The sequence below is a fragment of the Etheostoma spectabile genome, chromosome 16, assembly GCF_008692095.1.
Source record: "Etheostoma spectabile isolate EspeVRDwgs_2016 chromosome 16, UIUC_Espe_1.0, whole genome shotgun sequence".
In the NCBI taxonomy this organism is placed as follows: Eukaryota; Metazoa; Chordata; class Actinopteri; order Perciformes; family Percidae; genus Etheostoma; species Etheostoma spectabile.
In genome coordinates, this window is record NC_045748.1 from 54,378 (window position 1) to 71,737 (window position 17,360).

The 17,360-nt window shown below is 39.0% G+C and overlaps 1 protein-coding gene and 1 long non-coding RNA gene across 7 annotated transcripts in view; one reads left to right on the forward strand and one right to left on the reverse strand.

Annotated features, from left to right (window-relative positions):
• Positions 1-5,325, reverse strand: part of LOC116703861 (uncharacterized) — a 19,603-nt gene extending 14,278 nt beyond the window's left edge. The window contains exon 1 of the long non-coding RNA XR_004335528.1: positions 5,312-5,325. This is a non-coding gene — a long non-coding RNA (uncharacterized LOC116703861). The remainder of the gene's footprint in view (positions 1-5,311) is intronic.
• tjp2a (tight junction protein 2a (zona occludens 2)) overlaps positions 1-17,360 on the forward strand; it is a 76,595-nt gene that overhangs the window by 9,135 nt on the left and 50,100 nt on the right. For 2 of the 6 annotated variants that reach the window (XM_032538828.1, XM_032538830.1), the window contains exons 1-2: positions 2,757-3,239; positions 8,636-8,765. The exons of 1 other annotated variant lie outside the window; for it this stretch is intronic. In XM_032538828.1, the coding sequence (XP_032394719.1) occupies positions 3,133-3,239; positions 8,636-8,765 (237 nt within the window). In that variant the 5' untranslated portion in view covers positions 2,757-3,132. Of the gene's footprint in view, positions 1-2,756; positions 3,240-8,635; positions 8,766-11,387; positions 11,687-17,360 lie in introns of those variants that run through there. 3 more of the 6 variants (XM_032538829.1, XM_032538834.1, XM_032538832.1) reach the window with 3 other exon arrangements.

A 17,360-nucleotide genomic window follows, 5' to 3' on the forward strand; every position in this document is an offset into this window, starting at 1 on the left:
CTATCTATCTATCTATCTATCTATCTATATATATATGTTATGAGCGATGGCGTTGCCTAGATTGTCCACCAGAGGGCGCTCTACAACGTCCCTGTCAACAACACTGATTATTAGTTTCAAATCTTAAGTTTGTACTTTTTATATCCAAGCGGCTGGAATATTTTAGTCATCAGAACTTTATTATATTTTGATGTTCCTCTGTTTTGTTGTGACAAAACAAATTATTATATTATTTAAGTGAAAACTCATAAATAACTACAAATAACTAATGTTAGGGAAATTTGTTGGTTTTGTAGCGCGTTTCTTGATTTCTTTTCAAAAATATATTATCGGCCGATATATCGGCATATCGGTTTTTTATTCGGACCCAATTTTATTTATATAGCGCTAAATCAAACATAAACAACAGTTATCTCATTGCGCTTTTCAAGAGCAGGTCTAGACCGTACTCTGTGATGTTATTTACAGAAACCCAACAATGATGAAGATATAATAACCAAATATTCGCATCAGCCTTTAAAATCCTTTACCGGTTGGGCTCTACTAAAAACACATTACTGCTTTACTATGTATTCAACATGTCTGGCAATGGCAGATTTATTTGATAAGGTTTTACTGAAAACTACAGAGCAAACAACCCAAATTTAAGCAGATTTGTTTTTTGTTTTTTAAATACTGACAAATTCTCATGTTAAAGTTTTTAACAAATGGTCTATATACCGAACACACATTGTTGAAGAAATGGAGGAGGTTTTGAATTGTTCACACATTGTGTACCTTTTTGTGTGTTGTGTTTGTGTGCATGTTTATCTGTGTGCTGTTTTTATCCCCGCACATACACATTTTCCTCTGTCTACATGCAGTTTAGTCTGGCTGAGAGCACTCAAGTGTAAGGTGTTGGATTATGATTAAAACCGCCTGTGAATGCTCCACAGTTTAATGGTCTGGTCTCCTTTCCTTTCAGCCCAGACGAGGCTCCTAATCTGGGCTGCTCTGACAAAAATGACACGCAGCACAGGGTGGACTCAAAAAACCCTCTCTGCTTCTTTTCCCTCTTCCTTTGTGCTGTTCCCAACATTTTTTTAAAATAGACACTTATTTCTTCCCCACTATGCTCTTGAAATTTTGAGCCGTGCTTGTTTTGAGTGCTGAGGGATTTCTGCTGCTCAGTGAAATCTGCAGCCGCTCTCATGGCACGACCATCCCGTACCGTAATCCAGACATCCAAGCAGCTGGAATATAAATCCTGTCCAGAGTTTGCATTGGCTGGCGGCTCATCAAGAGGCCCCAGAGATCTATTTATTTATTTAATTCAAACCTCTCTTAGGACATGGCAGCCTGCTCTAAACTGGTAACTCGGGCTGAAAAGATATAGACATTTAATCTGCGCTGTGGTGTGGCACGCAGGCCAAGGGATTGGTGAGTGCAAAACTTATGTTTACCTATGACCTACATGTCAGGGCTGAAAAGATTGATTGATTGATTGATTGATTGATTGATTGATTGATGAATCGATTATTATATTATTGATATTTTGATAATTGATTAATCGGTCTGAGTAACTTTTTAGGGAAACATTTCTCTCATTTCAGCTTCTAAAATGTGAATATGTTCTAGTTGAGTTCATGTTGGGCTTTGGAAAACATTGATTGACATTTTTGCCGTTTTATAGACCAAACAACTAATCGAAAATAATCAACAAGGAAAATGATCTTGAGTTGCAGCCTAGTCTATATACGTTCCATGGATTAATGTTAGGGGTTCCGCGCCTGGAAATTCCAATGGATGTCCCGCTTTGTCTGTTACCTTGGGCTTTCTTTGTGTTGGCGTTCTAACCTCCGGGGGATCTATGAGGACTATGGGTAACTGCTCCTAAGATCTCTGCAGGGTAAATCCAGACAGCTAGCTAGCTGTGTGTGTGTTTATCTAAAGCCTGATATATCTTCTTCCTCTGTGCCATAGAGATCCATTGGTGTCCAAAAGCTATTAAAACACATCAATGATCCCCACTGTTGCACAGTGTTCCTTTTTATATTCATTTTGGCTCAGTCCCACATACTTAAATACTCACTCTCACCAAATGTGTATTCCTCCACAGCTGAAAATAGTCCCCATCAAATGCACTATTTATTCCTGTTTGAGTAACGCTCATTTGAAAACTACCGTGTCCAGCTGTTTTTGAAAATGGAAAAGTCTTTTATTTAGAAACTACATATTTGTGAGACACTTTCAAGGATCTGTACAGTCAAAATCAGAGTGCCACAGACAGGAGGAAGGTCTAACTTTTGTGAGACAGACAAACAAGTTGTTGGTCTTTATTAAGGGATGGCATTATGAAAGGCTATGGAACACAAACAGAATGTGCCAAAGCAGCTGGAGAAAGCAATGAGAGCAGATTTTAAATGAAGCGTCCCATTGGGACATTGCTGTGAAAACGTGTTTTTTGTGCTCACAAATCTGTCCCTGTGTACACTCAAATCTTCAAGTGCAGATTGATTACAGCTTTATCCTGTTTAGTAGTAATTGTGTCACAAATAAACCAGCATAAGGGGTTAGCCCTGGTGAAGGGGTGTGTGAGGGTGAAGTAGATGGATCTGCCTGGGTGTGAATGGCAAGAAGACTAAGCCTGGATGGGGGATTATGGGAGAAGGGGGCGGGGAGCGTACATGATCTGTCAGGGCTTAGTACCACAAGAATCCCAGCTACAGCAGCTGCAGCAGCTACAACAGCAGCAGCAGTGGTGGTGGTGGCGGCACAGGCTGCGTTTTCATTAGAGTAATGTCCAAAGAAGCTCTGGAATTATGTAACGGTGACGTGCTGTCATCCTCTTTGCCGGCCCACTGCCTGGCAGGAACGTGGCCGTTTGTTTTCCTTTTATCCTCATTCGCTGAGGGAAGCCAAAAGGACATCTGACGGAGTCGGCTGTTGGGAGCAGGACTCGTAGTAGCTCTGCCACGGGGACCTCGCTGCTCTGGGTGCTAAAGCTTTGGCATCATTGTCATGGAGAGGACAAGTTTGTAGTCTTTCTGAAGAAAAGGAGCAAACATGGCGAAGATGAGTGATGGAGGAAGTGTAGCAGCAGTCAGAGCAGTGTTTTGTGTGTGAGGCTGTTGCCGTGAAAAGAATTCAAAGATGAAGTTTAAGAAGTTCATCACAATCATGCAGGCAGCCATAGGGATTGTTCCCCTGAACAAACGGGAGCTTCTGCCGCCTGGTAGGAAACTGTGGAGACCCCAGGGGTGAGTTTTGTGGGTTTGGGTGTGGGTGGGTGTAACATGCATAGAGAGCCTGTGCATAGTAGTAGTGAACCGCATGTTGTCACTCAACTGTTGCAGCTGATTATCTCATACAGATCTACAGTGGATATAAAGTCTGCACACCCCTGTTAAAATGCAGGTTTTTTTGTGATGGGAAAAAAAATGGGCTTTGAGGTAAGGTGGCGAGACGGAAGCCTTTTCTTACAAAGAAAAACATCTAAGTCCGGCTGAAGTTTGCAAAAACAGACATCGAGTCTCCCAAAAGCATGTGCGAAAATGTGTTATAGTCTGATGAAACCAAGGTTCAACTTTTTGGCCGTAATAAAAAAACAACACTGCACATTACCCAAAGAACGCCATACCCAGAGTGAAGCATGGTGGTGGCAACATCATGCTTTGGGGCTGTTTTTCTTCAGCTGGAACTGGGGCCTTAGTCAGGTTGGAAGAAGTTATGAACAGTTCCAAATACCAGAAACCGAAGCACACATCCAAATCCACAAAAGCATGGCTTCGCCAAAAGAAGATGAGCGTTTTGGAATGGCCCAGCCAGAGCCCAGACTTGAATCCAATTGAACTTCCGTGGGGTGACCATAAGAGGGCTGTGCACAGGAGATGTCCTCACAATATGACAGAGTTGGAGCACTTTTGCAAAGAAGAGTGGGCAAATATCGCCACGTCAAGATGTGCCATGCTAATAGACTCGTACCCAAAAGAACTGAGTGCTGTAATAAAATCAAAAGGTGCTTCAACAAAGTATTTTATTTAAGGGTGTGCACACTTATGCAACGGGTTGTTGTACGTTTATATTTCCCCCCCCTGAAATATTTTGTTTGTTCATTTGTTGAGGTTATCAGTCACATTTAAGGTGGAAACAAGTCTGACATGATTTATCTAAAAACATTTTTTTTTACATCACACAAACCTGCCATTATAACAGGGGTGTGTAGACTTTGTATTTCCATTGTACAGCTAAACTAGGGCTGCAACTGTTTTCATTGTTGATCAATCTGATTTTTTTCAGTAATAATCCCCTCTGCTATGGTTTTTTACAAGAATGTGTCACTCAGTGACATTGTATTGATATATATTTCATCACAGTATGGCAAATGAATGCAAAACCACATACATAATACATAAAATACATGCAATGATTTTGGCTATGGTATATACTTAAACTGTATAAACAATTTTCATATATTGAATTTTTGTATATTGTTCAAACATCCTTTCTTACTACACTACCCTATTGGTTCATCCTACATTCTTTACATTTATTCATCTTCATAGCTACAGTATATGCTAGTGTTTGTACTGTCTAATTTTATGCTAAACTGCCTTGCATTTTATTTGTAGTGCTGTTCATCACAATGGATAGTAATGTTCCATTCATTTCAAACAAACTTCTCAAAATACTTCAAAATAATACTATAATAACAGCTATCATTTTAAATGCTAGCATTGTGCATCACAGCAGGCTCCGACATCTTCATGTCTTAATGATGTGATTCCATTGAAAGACGTGAAAAATTATTATTGATGTATTGCCTAATGAGTTAAAAGTGATATTGGGTGAATTGCATCACCTGTAAGGCAGGCAAACTCTAATCAAATTATTATTATTTTGTATTTATTTTTTTTAAAGATCATTCCTTGGGGCTTTTTCCCATTCATTATAGTGACAGTGAATAGACTGGAAAGGGGGAGAGAGATGGGGGGACAACACACAGCAAAGGGAAGTAGGGTGGACTCGAACCCTGCGCCGCTGCAGGACTCAGCCAACATGGAGCGAACGCTCCTATTGGGTGAGCTAGAGGCCACCCTGTAAACTATAATCTATTATTTCTCAGGGTAGTTGAACAGAGGTTTGGTCCAGGGCTATATAATTCGTTTTTTTATTCAAAATTTTTGCTACTTTTACACCTTGCTTTCACACTACTGTGGCATTTCCATGCCCCTAAAAAGGAGACATTTGAAAAAGTGTAGTTTGAAAACTCTGAGGTTGCGTTGTAGTCTGGACGAGCACAAACGGTGACCTTTTGGAAGTCTATGCAGACATCCACATCAATCCGTATTATTGGTTGATAGGCTTACATACCTTTTCTAAGTTTCAACATTCCTGAGTACCGCTTTACTTTCAATAAAGTCCGTCGTCAGTCCAGGCTACATTTTTCTGCCATTGTTCTTTCTCCAACTTATATTCTGTATTTTCAAACACAGAGTTAACATTAGACATTCAGCTTTGTGTTTACATGGGCACATGCGCCCAGTTAACACAAATTGTCATCTACATTTTGGTTTACGTAGTGTAAATATGGATAGAGATCATTTCTGATATAAAGATCGTAATTGTTTTTTTGTTTGTTTTGTTTTTTAATTTAAACATAGCGTTGATGTAGTCTCAATAGGGTTGGGTTGTGTTTAAAAATGTTAAATACTAGTGTCTACCTGAGTTTTGGTCCTGAGGTTATCTCAGATTGTGACTTTGAATTCATAACCGAAAGCTTGCGTTACAAATGGGCAATATCGGTCTTTACCCGGATCAAATGAAAAACGCTGTTGAGTTTTTACATGTAGAAGAGGTTTTGGAGCGTGACCTATATTAGGGAATAAAAGTCCTGATTACTCTGCCAATGTTGCTTGGGCTTGTCTCCTGTGAGTCCCCCAACTTTTACTGAAGTGCAATACTAAATTGCTTGAGGAAACCTATAGGAAGGGGGAGATGACAGTTAAGTGTACACATTATACAAAGGACAGTCAATATGGGCCCTTCAGAGGGAAGTGAGTCAGGAATTTGAATACTTCACATTGTTCCAGTAGATACCGAGCTTGACCTACATGTCTGTGCTTGATGTGTTAGGGGTTGCATGCTTAGTCATGCAGAGGCATTCTGCTTTCTTTACTCTCAGCACAGTATCGCTCTGACTGTATCCGGTCAGGCCATTAGAAGGCATCAGAAACCTTAGGTCTGACTCACTGCCACAAAGTTGGGGGGAAAATAGTTTTTTCAGCTCTGTGGAAAACACCACATGTTCAGACATGTTATCAATCAGGTTGGAGATGCTGCCCTCAAAGTAAAACTGCAGATTATAGAATTATAGTCAGTAGTATCAGTGTGAGCCGGGTCTCCTCTGGCGTTTTCCTCAGTCATACACAAGTGGTTTAGTTCTGGGAACTTTGGTATTTTATTCTCTATTCATTGCACTACTTTTCCTACTGGTCCTTTCGGTCTTAGGGTTAGTTGACAATGAAAGTTTTATTTGCGGTTCTGACTGTTGCATCATGGAAATGTGAAAGTGTGTGGTTTCTTACTTGTTTTGATTGACAAACAGTCCAAACCTCAAACATAGACAATTTACCATCATAAAAGAAAAGCCCATTTAAGAAGCTGGACCGCATATTTTTGGGCATATCTGTTAGTTGCTCACTTTGGTCCTAGATGATACATGACCTGGATTGCCATGGAATTGTGTGCAAATTCTATGGTGCCCAGAGAATAACCCAACTGACCGGTGTTCCTTTGAATTTCCTTAACAAGACCACCTAGTTCTCAATTATCCAGTGAAATATTTCAACATCCTATTTTATTTTCCAAGGGACAGCTGGGGTTCAGTGTTTGGTTAGATCCCTTGCTCCTCATGTCTACACGTTGAAGTGTCCCTGGTAAAGTCACTGAACCCACTAAACCCCATGTAGGTTTGCGCACACATTAAGGTTACCGTTGGGATGAATTGTAATCACTTTGGTGATTCCCCAATTTTTCATCTAGCACCATCAGCAGCAGGCTAAAGTTTATCCAATATTTTTTTTTTTACGACCAAATACCTAATTGACCAAAACTAATGACATTCCCATCAGCATCAGCTGTAGCCTACTTTGTTTACTGCTAATTAGCAGATGTTCTAAATCTAAGTTGCACCATTGAAGTTGTAGGAGCGGTCAGTAAATCAACGCGCATTCGTTCGTAGTGTCACAGTGATCCGTCTCTTTATTTAATAACTGCAACAGCAACATAAGTAAACTTGTTTTAAACAAAGAAAAAAACGTTAGTCTCACAAAATGCGGTTGAAAAATAGTTTGTCCTTCTGCTCTCTAGTCATACACACACACACCTACCTAGCTCAGGTGAGGTCTACATATAGAGTTAACACCCCCTGACGCCACCATCATCATCATCACCATTAACATCACGTCAACATGATCAACAGTAATTGTAATCGTCATTATTTGAATATAGGTATCGGTAGGATTTATAAATTACAGGCATGTGAAGAGGATAAAACAAAAATCAGTGTAATGGCTTCAACACAAGTTAGTAGCATGTTATCAAGCATGTTAACAACTTAGGTGGTGGATATGATAAACATTAACTGTTAGCATTGTCATTGTAAGCAGGTTAACATTGTTGACGTTAGTCTTAAGCTCAAAGCGCTGCTGTAGCCGACTTAGTATTGCACTTTCATAACATTGGGGGACGCACAAGAGACATCTGAAAAAGTATAGTCAAAGTCAATGGAGCATAGCCTGACACATCAGGAGCTTGACGCTTCAAGAGCACTGCATCCTACATTTCCCATAATGCAGCTTGATCAGTGTCATTCATTAAACCCTCACTGCTGGGTAAATGCACACATCTCTATAACAATTTGTCACACAACTTTCGCTTAAAAATGTGCAGTGCTAAAGCCCAAGCTGAGATAACCTTGATGACATCACTTCACTTGATGACATCACTGCATCATCAGGGTTATTTTCTCTGACTTGAAAAGACTGTTTTTACAAGTTGAGTAGCACTAAACATAATGAGTACACTAAATATGATGTGTAAAATCAGTGAAGTCTCCTTTTTGATAATTTCAGGACTAAAGCCCTAGTATTACCTAGAGACCTTATTTAGAAATTTGTAATAATTGCAGAGGTTGTCTGTGATCTTAATCCTGTACAAAGGTATGGCTGCACGGGTAATGATAAATAAAAGCCTTGACATCCTATATAGGGATAATGTCAGTAAATTTGAGTACAATACAAACTTTACTTATCCAGTGCAAATGAGCCGCACAAAACACAGACGTGGTTGTTAATTTCTAAATCACATGAGGTCCCCTGGTAGTACTAGTCCCGTGTAAATTGGGCTCAATCTGCAAATTTAAAAAAACAAAAAGTAAGGTCACAGCCTGCTTTCCCAAATTGAACCTTGTGTGGGTAATACTACTCCGGTCACAAAATACACAATACACTGCTCTCTCTTGACAAAGATCTGCAGAGTGAATGTTTGTTCTTATTGAAATCTTTTTTTAATGCGTAACACACTTAAAGGAAAGAGAAAAAGACTCCTCCAGTAAAGTTAGTATAATTAGTGTTGTTTCCCTCTGTGTGCGTAGGGACCAGCCTGGTTTCGATCAGACCAGCACTGACCTGCTCAAGTCCTACCGCAAGTTCCGCTGGTCCAGAGAAGCCCAGTACTTGTATCTCCGCCGCCTCTCTTCACGCAGCTACTCGGCTATTACGATGGTATGTTGTTTACAAGATGTCAAGTGTTGGTGTTGTGTTTTTAGAGTGACGTGAAGACTGGTTTGGCACTGTTGACTCCTTACTGTGTTTCAAGGTTTGAATGTCTAATGTCTATTAAAATCTAAGCATTTAGTGTGCTGTATACTTTTGAGTTTTGAATCCAGTCACATGGAAGTATGAAGCAGCTATATTCTAGAGCCCGACCGATAAAGGGCAATACCGATACAGATATTTGGTTATCTAAAAATCCAATATTCCGATATATCGGTCGATATGTGTTATAAAAAAAACAAAAACAGAAATGCGTAACAAAATTAACAGATTTTCCCACCATTAGTTATTTGAGTTCTCACTAAAATAATAATAATAATAATAATAATAATAATAATAATAATAATAATAATTAATTCATTAATAATAATTTGTTTTATTGTCACAACAGAACAGAGGAACATCAAAATATATTAAAGTTCTGATAAATAAAACGTATAAAATTAAAAAAAATTAAATAGGAAATTTAAGTCCTTAACAAAACTAAATAGTGTTGCCAAAAGGGATGTTGTAGAGCGCCCTCTGGTTGGAAAAACTATGCAACGCCAACACTAATAACATGGGTGACCGTCCGTTTTTAATTTGATTTTTTTTGATTATCAGAATCATTTATTTGTCTTAATAAATGATTCGGATGAACGAATATTTAAAAAAATAAAACAAAATTGGCCATTATAAATGCTGATACCGATGGTTCGGGAAATACTTAATAATGGCCAATAATATCGGCCCGTCAATATATTGGTCCAGCCGTACTATATTTATACCGGTTTGCACACATACAACTCAATGGCTTTTTCTGTGAAGACGGAGATGGCCATTTCATTTTTCACTGTACTTTGTTCTGTATGTTGCATATAAAAACCCTCACAGGTCCATTGAGGTTTAGTGATATTTACACTTTAACGTCACTTGGATGATTATGTGTTTCTCTTATGAAACTCTATCATAATCCCATCACTGGATAACAAAAAATGCGTGCATGCATTTTTTGTTTTTGTTTATCTAAAAATAGTTTGTAAGCTGCAAGCAAGGCTGTGTCCCTTCTGAAACAATAATTTAATGGGGATATGAGGTTTCATGAGTCAGTATTTTACAGACTTCTTTCCTTATTTGAACACAACCACGCTTTAGTGACCCCTCTTGCATCCACGATAATGATTAACCAGATAGACATGTCACATCCTGAAAGCTTCATTGTTTTAATGACTTGGTCACACCAATGATTCGGGTCAGTGAAGCTGTTTTGCATTAGGATGGCCTATTTTAAGGCCAGTTGCTGAAATGTGGTGATTTAACTTGATTGACCTGAATTCCTATGGTGTTGCTGCATAGTAGATATTGAAATTACACATTTATTGTATTAGGGATTGAAACGGTCAACTGGCGTTCTTATCTGTGATTTGTCTTTTGTTGATTAAATGCCAATTAAGGTCAGGCTTGAATAGATAGTTGATAGTATTACACACACACACACACACACACACACACACACACACACAGAACAGTAGGTTATTATGGGACGGCTGCACATGGGAGACATTTTTTACACAGTTCTATAACCTTTACATACGTTTGTGTACTTTTAGTGTGTGATGGTTTTTCATGTTTTTGCCCCCTAGTGCCAGTGAAAGTTAGCATGCAGTGATAATTTAGACAATAGTGTGCTTCCAACTTTTTTATAGCAATTGGTTGACAACTCTTTCCTGTTTCAACAATATATTGCCTCTGTGCACAACGCCAGCTCTTTTGGTGTGGAAGAACTTGACTTGCTTGCACAGAACCCTGACCTCAACCCCTATCCAACACCTTTCGGGTAAACTGAAACGCTGACTGTAAGTAATGCCAACATCAGTGTTGGATTTCACTAATGCTCATATGGCTGAATGAGAACAAATCCATGTAACCAGGTCCAAACTTTTGTGGAAAGCCCAAAACCACAAGACTGGTTTTAGAATGACAACAATCACATGCAGTATGGCTTTAATGTTCAGGTCTACACATATTTATGGCTTTTTGTATTTTCTAAACTGTAATGCATCCCTCTTGTTAAGCAAAACCTATAAAAAAAATTGCTGCAAAGGTGGAGAAATAAGAGAAAACAATAAATAATAAACTGAATATTGTTTGCCCAGTCAAAATAATTGGTCGTAAATTTGCTTAGGAGTTTAAAGTATAGGTGTAATCTCTTTTTGTGTTGCTTTATTTAATTTTAAGCGCTTTGACTATTTTATACACACTAAACTACCGGAACATTGTTTTTGCCTTTTGGAAAAAACTTTTTGTGCCGTCTGTCTGGGAACCTCACAGCAGGCTCCCTAAAAATCAATGGGAATTTAGGACGGATCCATGTCAGCGGTATTACAGGTGCAAGCCAACTCTACACATGTATCAATAATGTATTCATTTGTTCGTTATTTCTGATAACCAAATTAATAGTTTTTGTTTCTTGTAATTTATTTCAAACGGGTTTGATGTTATCGCACGATGTGCGATAACATGTTTTAGTTTCCTGTTCTCTTTCATATGTACTTTTATACTCAACACCCCTCATCCTCACTCTAATTTGGTATGATCCAAACCAAGCCAGGAGTCGTCGGAGCTTATTTTTGCTCTGATTGTCTAATCTTGATGTTTTTTAGAAGGTAAAGTGCGATAATTCAAGTAAAGCAGGTGAAACTTTTTCACTTTTTACACTTCGAAACTCTTAGTTTCTACTAAACTTTGGCCTCCATCTGACCGGAAACGTCTAACTAGTTTTGTTTTCCACTAAAGTAACGTTACTAGTCCCGGGCAGTTCAAAGTGCGTGATGCGAGTAAAACATGGGGGGCTGCTCACTTTGAGCAGATACGCAACTCAATATTTCACCGTAAGTACTTCCATTTTGAAATTCAAAGTATTTTTAAACACAAAAGTTGACTGAAAATAGCACTGATATACTCCTCTTACAGTGTTTGGTATGTATGTTTTAAAGGTAGAAGTCGTTTTTCTGGAGTTTCCATGAATCCCTGTTGCACCTGCTCGGATGTTAAGCTAACTGTCAGCTAGAAGATTAGTTTAGCTAGTTAAAAAATACTTTAAAAGTTAATAAATCCAGTTTAAACTTTGTTTTGGCCCTATAATCGTTATTGATATATTGACCTCTCCCATAATGTATCGCTTTTTCCAGTTTACAGTGCACTTAACGGTAACGTTAACTTGAATTGTCGGTAATTTGGTGTTCAAAATAACCTGTTTTCTCCTTTTTTTGTTTTTAACTCGCCTTTTTTGCAGTAGCAAGAGTTAACGGTGGTAGGGTCGGCACTGTATTACAAACTACACATTTCCCAAATTATAATGTTTTTGATTTTTAAATAATTGTGACGTTACTAGTTACTCTTTAAAATGCCTCACAGTGTAAGGCGACTCTGTCCCCAGTAGGGGGCAGACTTGTTCAGCTTTTCTGTTATCAGCCACCAGCAGCACACAGAAATATGTAAACTTTCAGACTGCCTGGGTAGTTTGAGTTGAACAGACTATGCAGTAAAAAATAAAGTTACAAACTTCTTCCTAGCAAATAGTTGCTAAACAAAAGTATGGGGTTTATATGCTACATCCAAAGATCTTTAGTTTCACAGCTAACAACTGACATTCTCCCTTGAGTACTGAGGTTAACAGATTCAAAAATATTCAGGAGAAAAACAGAAAGTCAGTCATCTTTTCTTTATCTTTATCTTTAATACTATGGCGGTGTACTTGAATCCGGAGCAGAAATGTCTTATTTTCTGGTTTCAGTATCTCAAAGTGATAATGTGCAGCTTTAATATTATTGTTAACTGAATAGGTTTGTGGTTTTTGCAAAACAGGAGAATTGTAGACATCCCTTTTTTTTAATATATATATATATCTATAGATCTATATATACACACACCAACACATACAGTCCCTGACAAAGTCTTGTCGCTATCTATTTGTAGAAACCAGCTATTAACCTGCTTATAATCAATTGGTGTAAGAAATAGCTCATATGAAAAGCTAAAACCTCCCAAATGATGTTCAATGCAATGAAATAAATTGTTTCACTAAAAAAAGATTTATTATTAAACAAGACAGGTCAAATTTTGGCTAGACAAAAGTTTGTCGCCTATACATAAATTGAACAAATTTACTACAAATACTAAATATGTCAGCAAATTAAATAGTGGTGCTGTGAGATTCAAATTGAATATCTGTATGACTTCCATGAGCTTGAAGGACTGCATCCATGCGGTTTGGCAAGGTTCATACAATGTATTGATGAAGTCATCAGGAATAGCTAGGAAAGCAGTCTTGCATGCCTCCCAGAGTTCATCATATTCTTTGGTTTGGTCTTCCATGCTTCCTCTTTCATCCTACCCCACATACGCTCCATGGTTCATGTCGGTGACTGGGCGGCCAATCCTGGAGCATCTTGATCTTCTTCGCCTTGAGGAACTTGAAGTGGAGATGGAGTATGCGATGGAGCACCATCCTGCTGGAGAATTTGGCCCTCTTTTATGGTGGGAATATAAGAGGTAGCTAAGATTTCTTGGTATTTGAGACTATTGATGTTGCCCTCCACTCTGCAGATCTCACACACCCCCATACTGGATGTAACCCCAGACCATGATTTGTCCGCCACCAAACTTCACTGTGTAAATTCGGAGTGTGGTCTAGACCTACTCGACTGTAAGGTTCCTCACGATAACTCTTATTGAATTGATGCTAAAATAAAATTGAATTGAATTGAATTGATTTGTTTTTTGTCTTTCTTATTTATAGTAAACTGAGTCACGTTAAGTTCAGATGGTGACTCACTATAAAAAACACAAAAACAAACCCAAGGCCATCACACTTGTTCCGCACCCAAATGTTGTCACATGTTGAAACTACACTGGCTTGCAGCTCTGCCCAACACACCTGCATTGTAAGCCCGCCCACATACCTGCGAGAACGGAAGTCACATTAATTTAGAGTATACGAAACCAAAATACCACCACATTTCCGTTTCCATTTAAAACCCTCTTTTCCTCCTGCATACTTACTTACACCTCTACTTTTCGGATTAATCTGTTCTGGTCACATTAACAGGAATCAGACGGAGTTTCCCTGTAAGTTGATTGTGTAATGTTCGCCTGAACGTCGACATGTTTGTCTCCATGTGTTCGTCTCGCTTTTACCATATTAGGGCATTGGATTGATGCATACTAAAGTAGTATTGGTGTAATTGGCCAGTTAAAGTAAAAGATACGTTTTATCTTGCTTTGAAGGCAGCATCTCTTAGTTTTAAGACTTGTAGTCGAACGCGAATGTACTTACGGTGTATTCAGCCCTCTGCGTTTGCAGTAGTGTGTATCGTTTGTTCAATTTTTGCATTGTATAGCCCCAGACAAGTGAAATACACGAGAGACACAACGGGTGCTGGGCCAGCATTTTACTGTTGCTTGAAAGCTATGGTGTAGCAGTGTGTAGTGTGTGATTCCCCGTTTTTTTGGGCAACCAAATTTAGTTTCAAAGTGTAACTTAATTTTAGAGCATCCAAAAATACTATTCCGACAATACACCTTGCCTTTTGTGCGCTTTTAACTTTTCTTCCACTATATTTCATGGGGTAACACTAGTACTCAACGTTACTGTTTGAAAGCTATTGTGTATGCAGTGTGGTAGTCCTAGGTATGTGTTTGTTACCATTTGTTTGGGCCACCAAATTTAGTTCAAAGGGTAACTTAATTTAAGCGTTTCCAAAAATTACTGTTACTCAAATACTACCTTACATTTGAAGCTTTTACTTTTCCTCACTATATTTCATGGGTAAAACTGTAGCAACGTTACGTTGGTTTGAAAGCTATCGTTTATCGTGTGTAGGCAGGCTGTAATTATGCCGTGTGGTGTGGTGTGTTGTTACCGTTTTGGGGCAATCTAAATTTATTTCAAGAGTTTAACTTCAATTTAGAATATCCAAAAATACTATCATTCAAATGCTACAGTTGCATGTTGTGAGCTTTTTACTTTTCCTCCACAATATTGTTTGGGGTAACATGGTAGCTAACGTTAAATTACTCAACTAGCCACTGTAGTCATCGCAATCTTCATGAAGGTTTTCAGTTTTTGTGAGACTTTGTGTCAGTGTTTGGGATGCTATTGAATTTTAATGTACAGTGTTATTTGTTTTACCTCACTACGAATTTAGTCTACCCTCTTAATAATCCAATTGCCTGTTATAGTACCGTCATAGACTATCACATAGAGGATGTACTTTAGGTGCTAATGCATTCTAGGCCTATTGCTTTAATACGAGATGTGTTGCTGGTAATTATCTACCGCGGATTATGTGCAGTAGTCGTGCATAGTTGTCTATATCAACGCCGTTCCTCTTCTTGGATTGTTCAGTGCTGCTGGAATTCTGCTGGTGTCCCTCTTTTAGCCGTGGTCTGTTTCCTCTCTTTATAGCTGTTGATATTTGTAAACTCCGTGGATTTCTAGGACTATGGTTACTACTGCTCCTCAGATCTCTGCACCGTGGTAAAGTTGGTTTTATATTGGACGTTGGCTATCAACACATTCAAAAATCTATTATGCAGCTTGACCTTTTGACCCTATTCATGTCAAACCCTTTTGTTGCATTCAGCTAACTCTCGTACACATTGCCACAACTACTTTTTTTCAAAAAACTTCTTTGATTAAAAAATTTTTTTTCTGTGACAAATTCTATAAACTAGTATGTGGCTTGACCTTTTGACCTATATAAAACCAACTTTACCTCATTGAGCTCTGCATGGATACTCCAACGCTAGATAGACCTGAGTTCCACCTGATTTTTCTGTTGCACGACTAAAAAAACCTTTTAAAGTACAGATTTCTGTCTTCTAGCCTGTCTCCCATGTTCCCTGCTGCCTTGGCGGGGAGTAAAGCCGAGGGCCACAGACATTTGCCTGCCAAGGGCCCGCTGATTAGGTCTAGCGCTGTTTTATCGTATGGTGTCATAGCAACGACTACATTCATTGTGCTGATGGATTTGTAGGTTTCAAAAACCACTCCAGAGTGGGGAAGGGCAGTTGAAGCATGCCAGAACACACTCTGCGCCCGGTTAAGATTTACATGCAGGGATGTTCTCTACCCCCTTGTTAACCGGGTTTGAGAACTCTCCTTTTAACCAGAGTAATGTTTTACAATGGCGTTTTCAGAAATCATTGTGCTGCCTTAAACGCTATAGCAATAGTTTCGTTGCCCCCACGAGGAATCTAACAGGGTTTTCAACCGACTCACGTTCTGGCGTACCCGCTGCGCGGCCATATTGGAGCTACTCGGTGTAACACTGACGCAGTACAGTGGGGTTTGTGCACTTGGATACTTTAGGAATGTAGCCATGTCTAACACCAGAAAGCATCCAGATGCAAAGGCATATAGGAAGGACTTGGACCACAAAATAGCGCATATTTCGAGAATTAGACACTTTATTGGCGTGCCGATCCCTACTAGTTGGCTTCTTCTTCTTACATCCATGACACTTGGTGATTCTTCCTTCATTTGCATATCCCGATATAGCTAGTCACATCACCGACCCCATCACTGCAGCAGACCTTAAATCCTACAAAGGTTTGGAGGCCTTAACCAGACAGAGTGGTGATGGGTGATGTAGCCACACTACAATGTCCTTGGTAGACGTTTGTGTTGTGAATGCCAAAGTACTGTAAGCATCACCAGTGCATAACGTCTTAAATCAACCTAACCTTAACTCTATGACATCATTGCAATATTCAAGTGTGCCAAGGAACTCTTAGTATTTTTTTCTTTTTTTTTCTTTTTCCAAGAGCCCCGTTTGGCTATCTAAACTGTACACTACACCGGTGAGTTTGAGCTTTGCCAACCACAAGCGCCTCCTTTCTTCTGATTACTTCTGGCGTTCCTCTTCCGGCTTTGAAATACTTTGGAAGTTGAAATATTCCAATGATTTTTCTTCGGTCTGACCTATTGGTACAACCTAAACACGGCATAATACCATTTTCCTTGACAATGTTCGGGATCTACTTCAGTGCCTGTTGCATTGTTTTGATGCGGAGTATCCCAATAGGGACCTCTGGTCTGATGACGCGTTGTGAAAACCCTCTATATGTATTCTATCAGTAATGATAACAAAACTGTCCGCTCGTTCACATGATACAAGTCTTTTGACCGTGCAACAGAATCCTACCAGTGCTACAAACAACTATACGATGAATGGCTCTAAATGGCCAGCTCTGTGATCACAGCTCCACTGTCATTGGATACTGACTCAGAATCAGCCTTAAAGTTGCTGTACGTGATATATGATATAGTGGAGAAATGGCATCCTGCAGAGAATGAAATCACACTCCTCTGTGTGTGTCTATTGAACAAGTTCTTTGTGTAATAGCGTCTGGCCGACGTCCATGTTATGCATGTGGCTGTGAAAAAAAACATCTTCCATTACTGTTTAACGACTTATGTTACTATCATTTAGTTAGCAATAATTAGCGCTTCCTATTTTATCTCCTTACATATGTATACCTACGCTCTCCGTCTTTGCT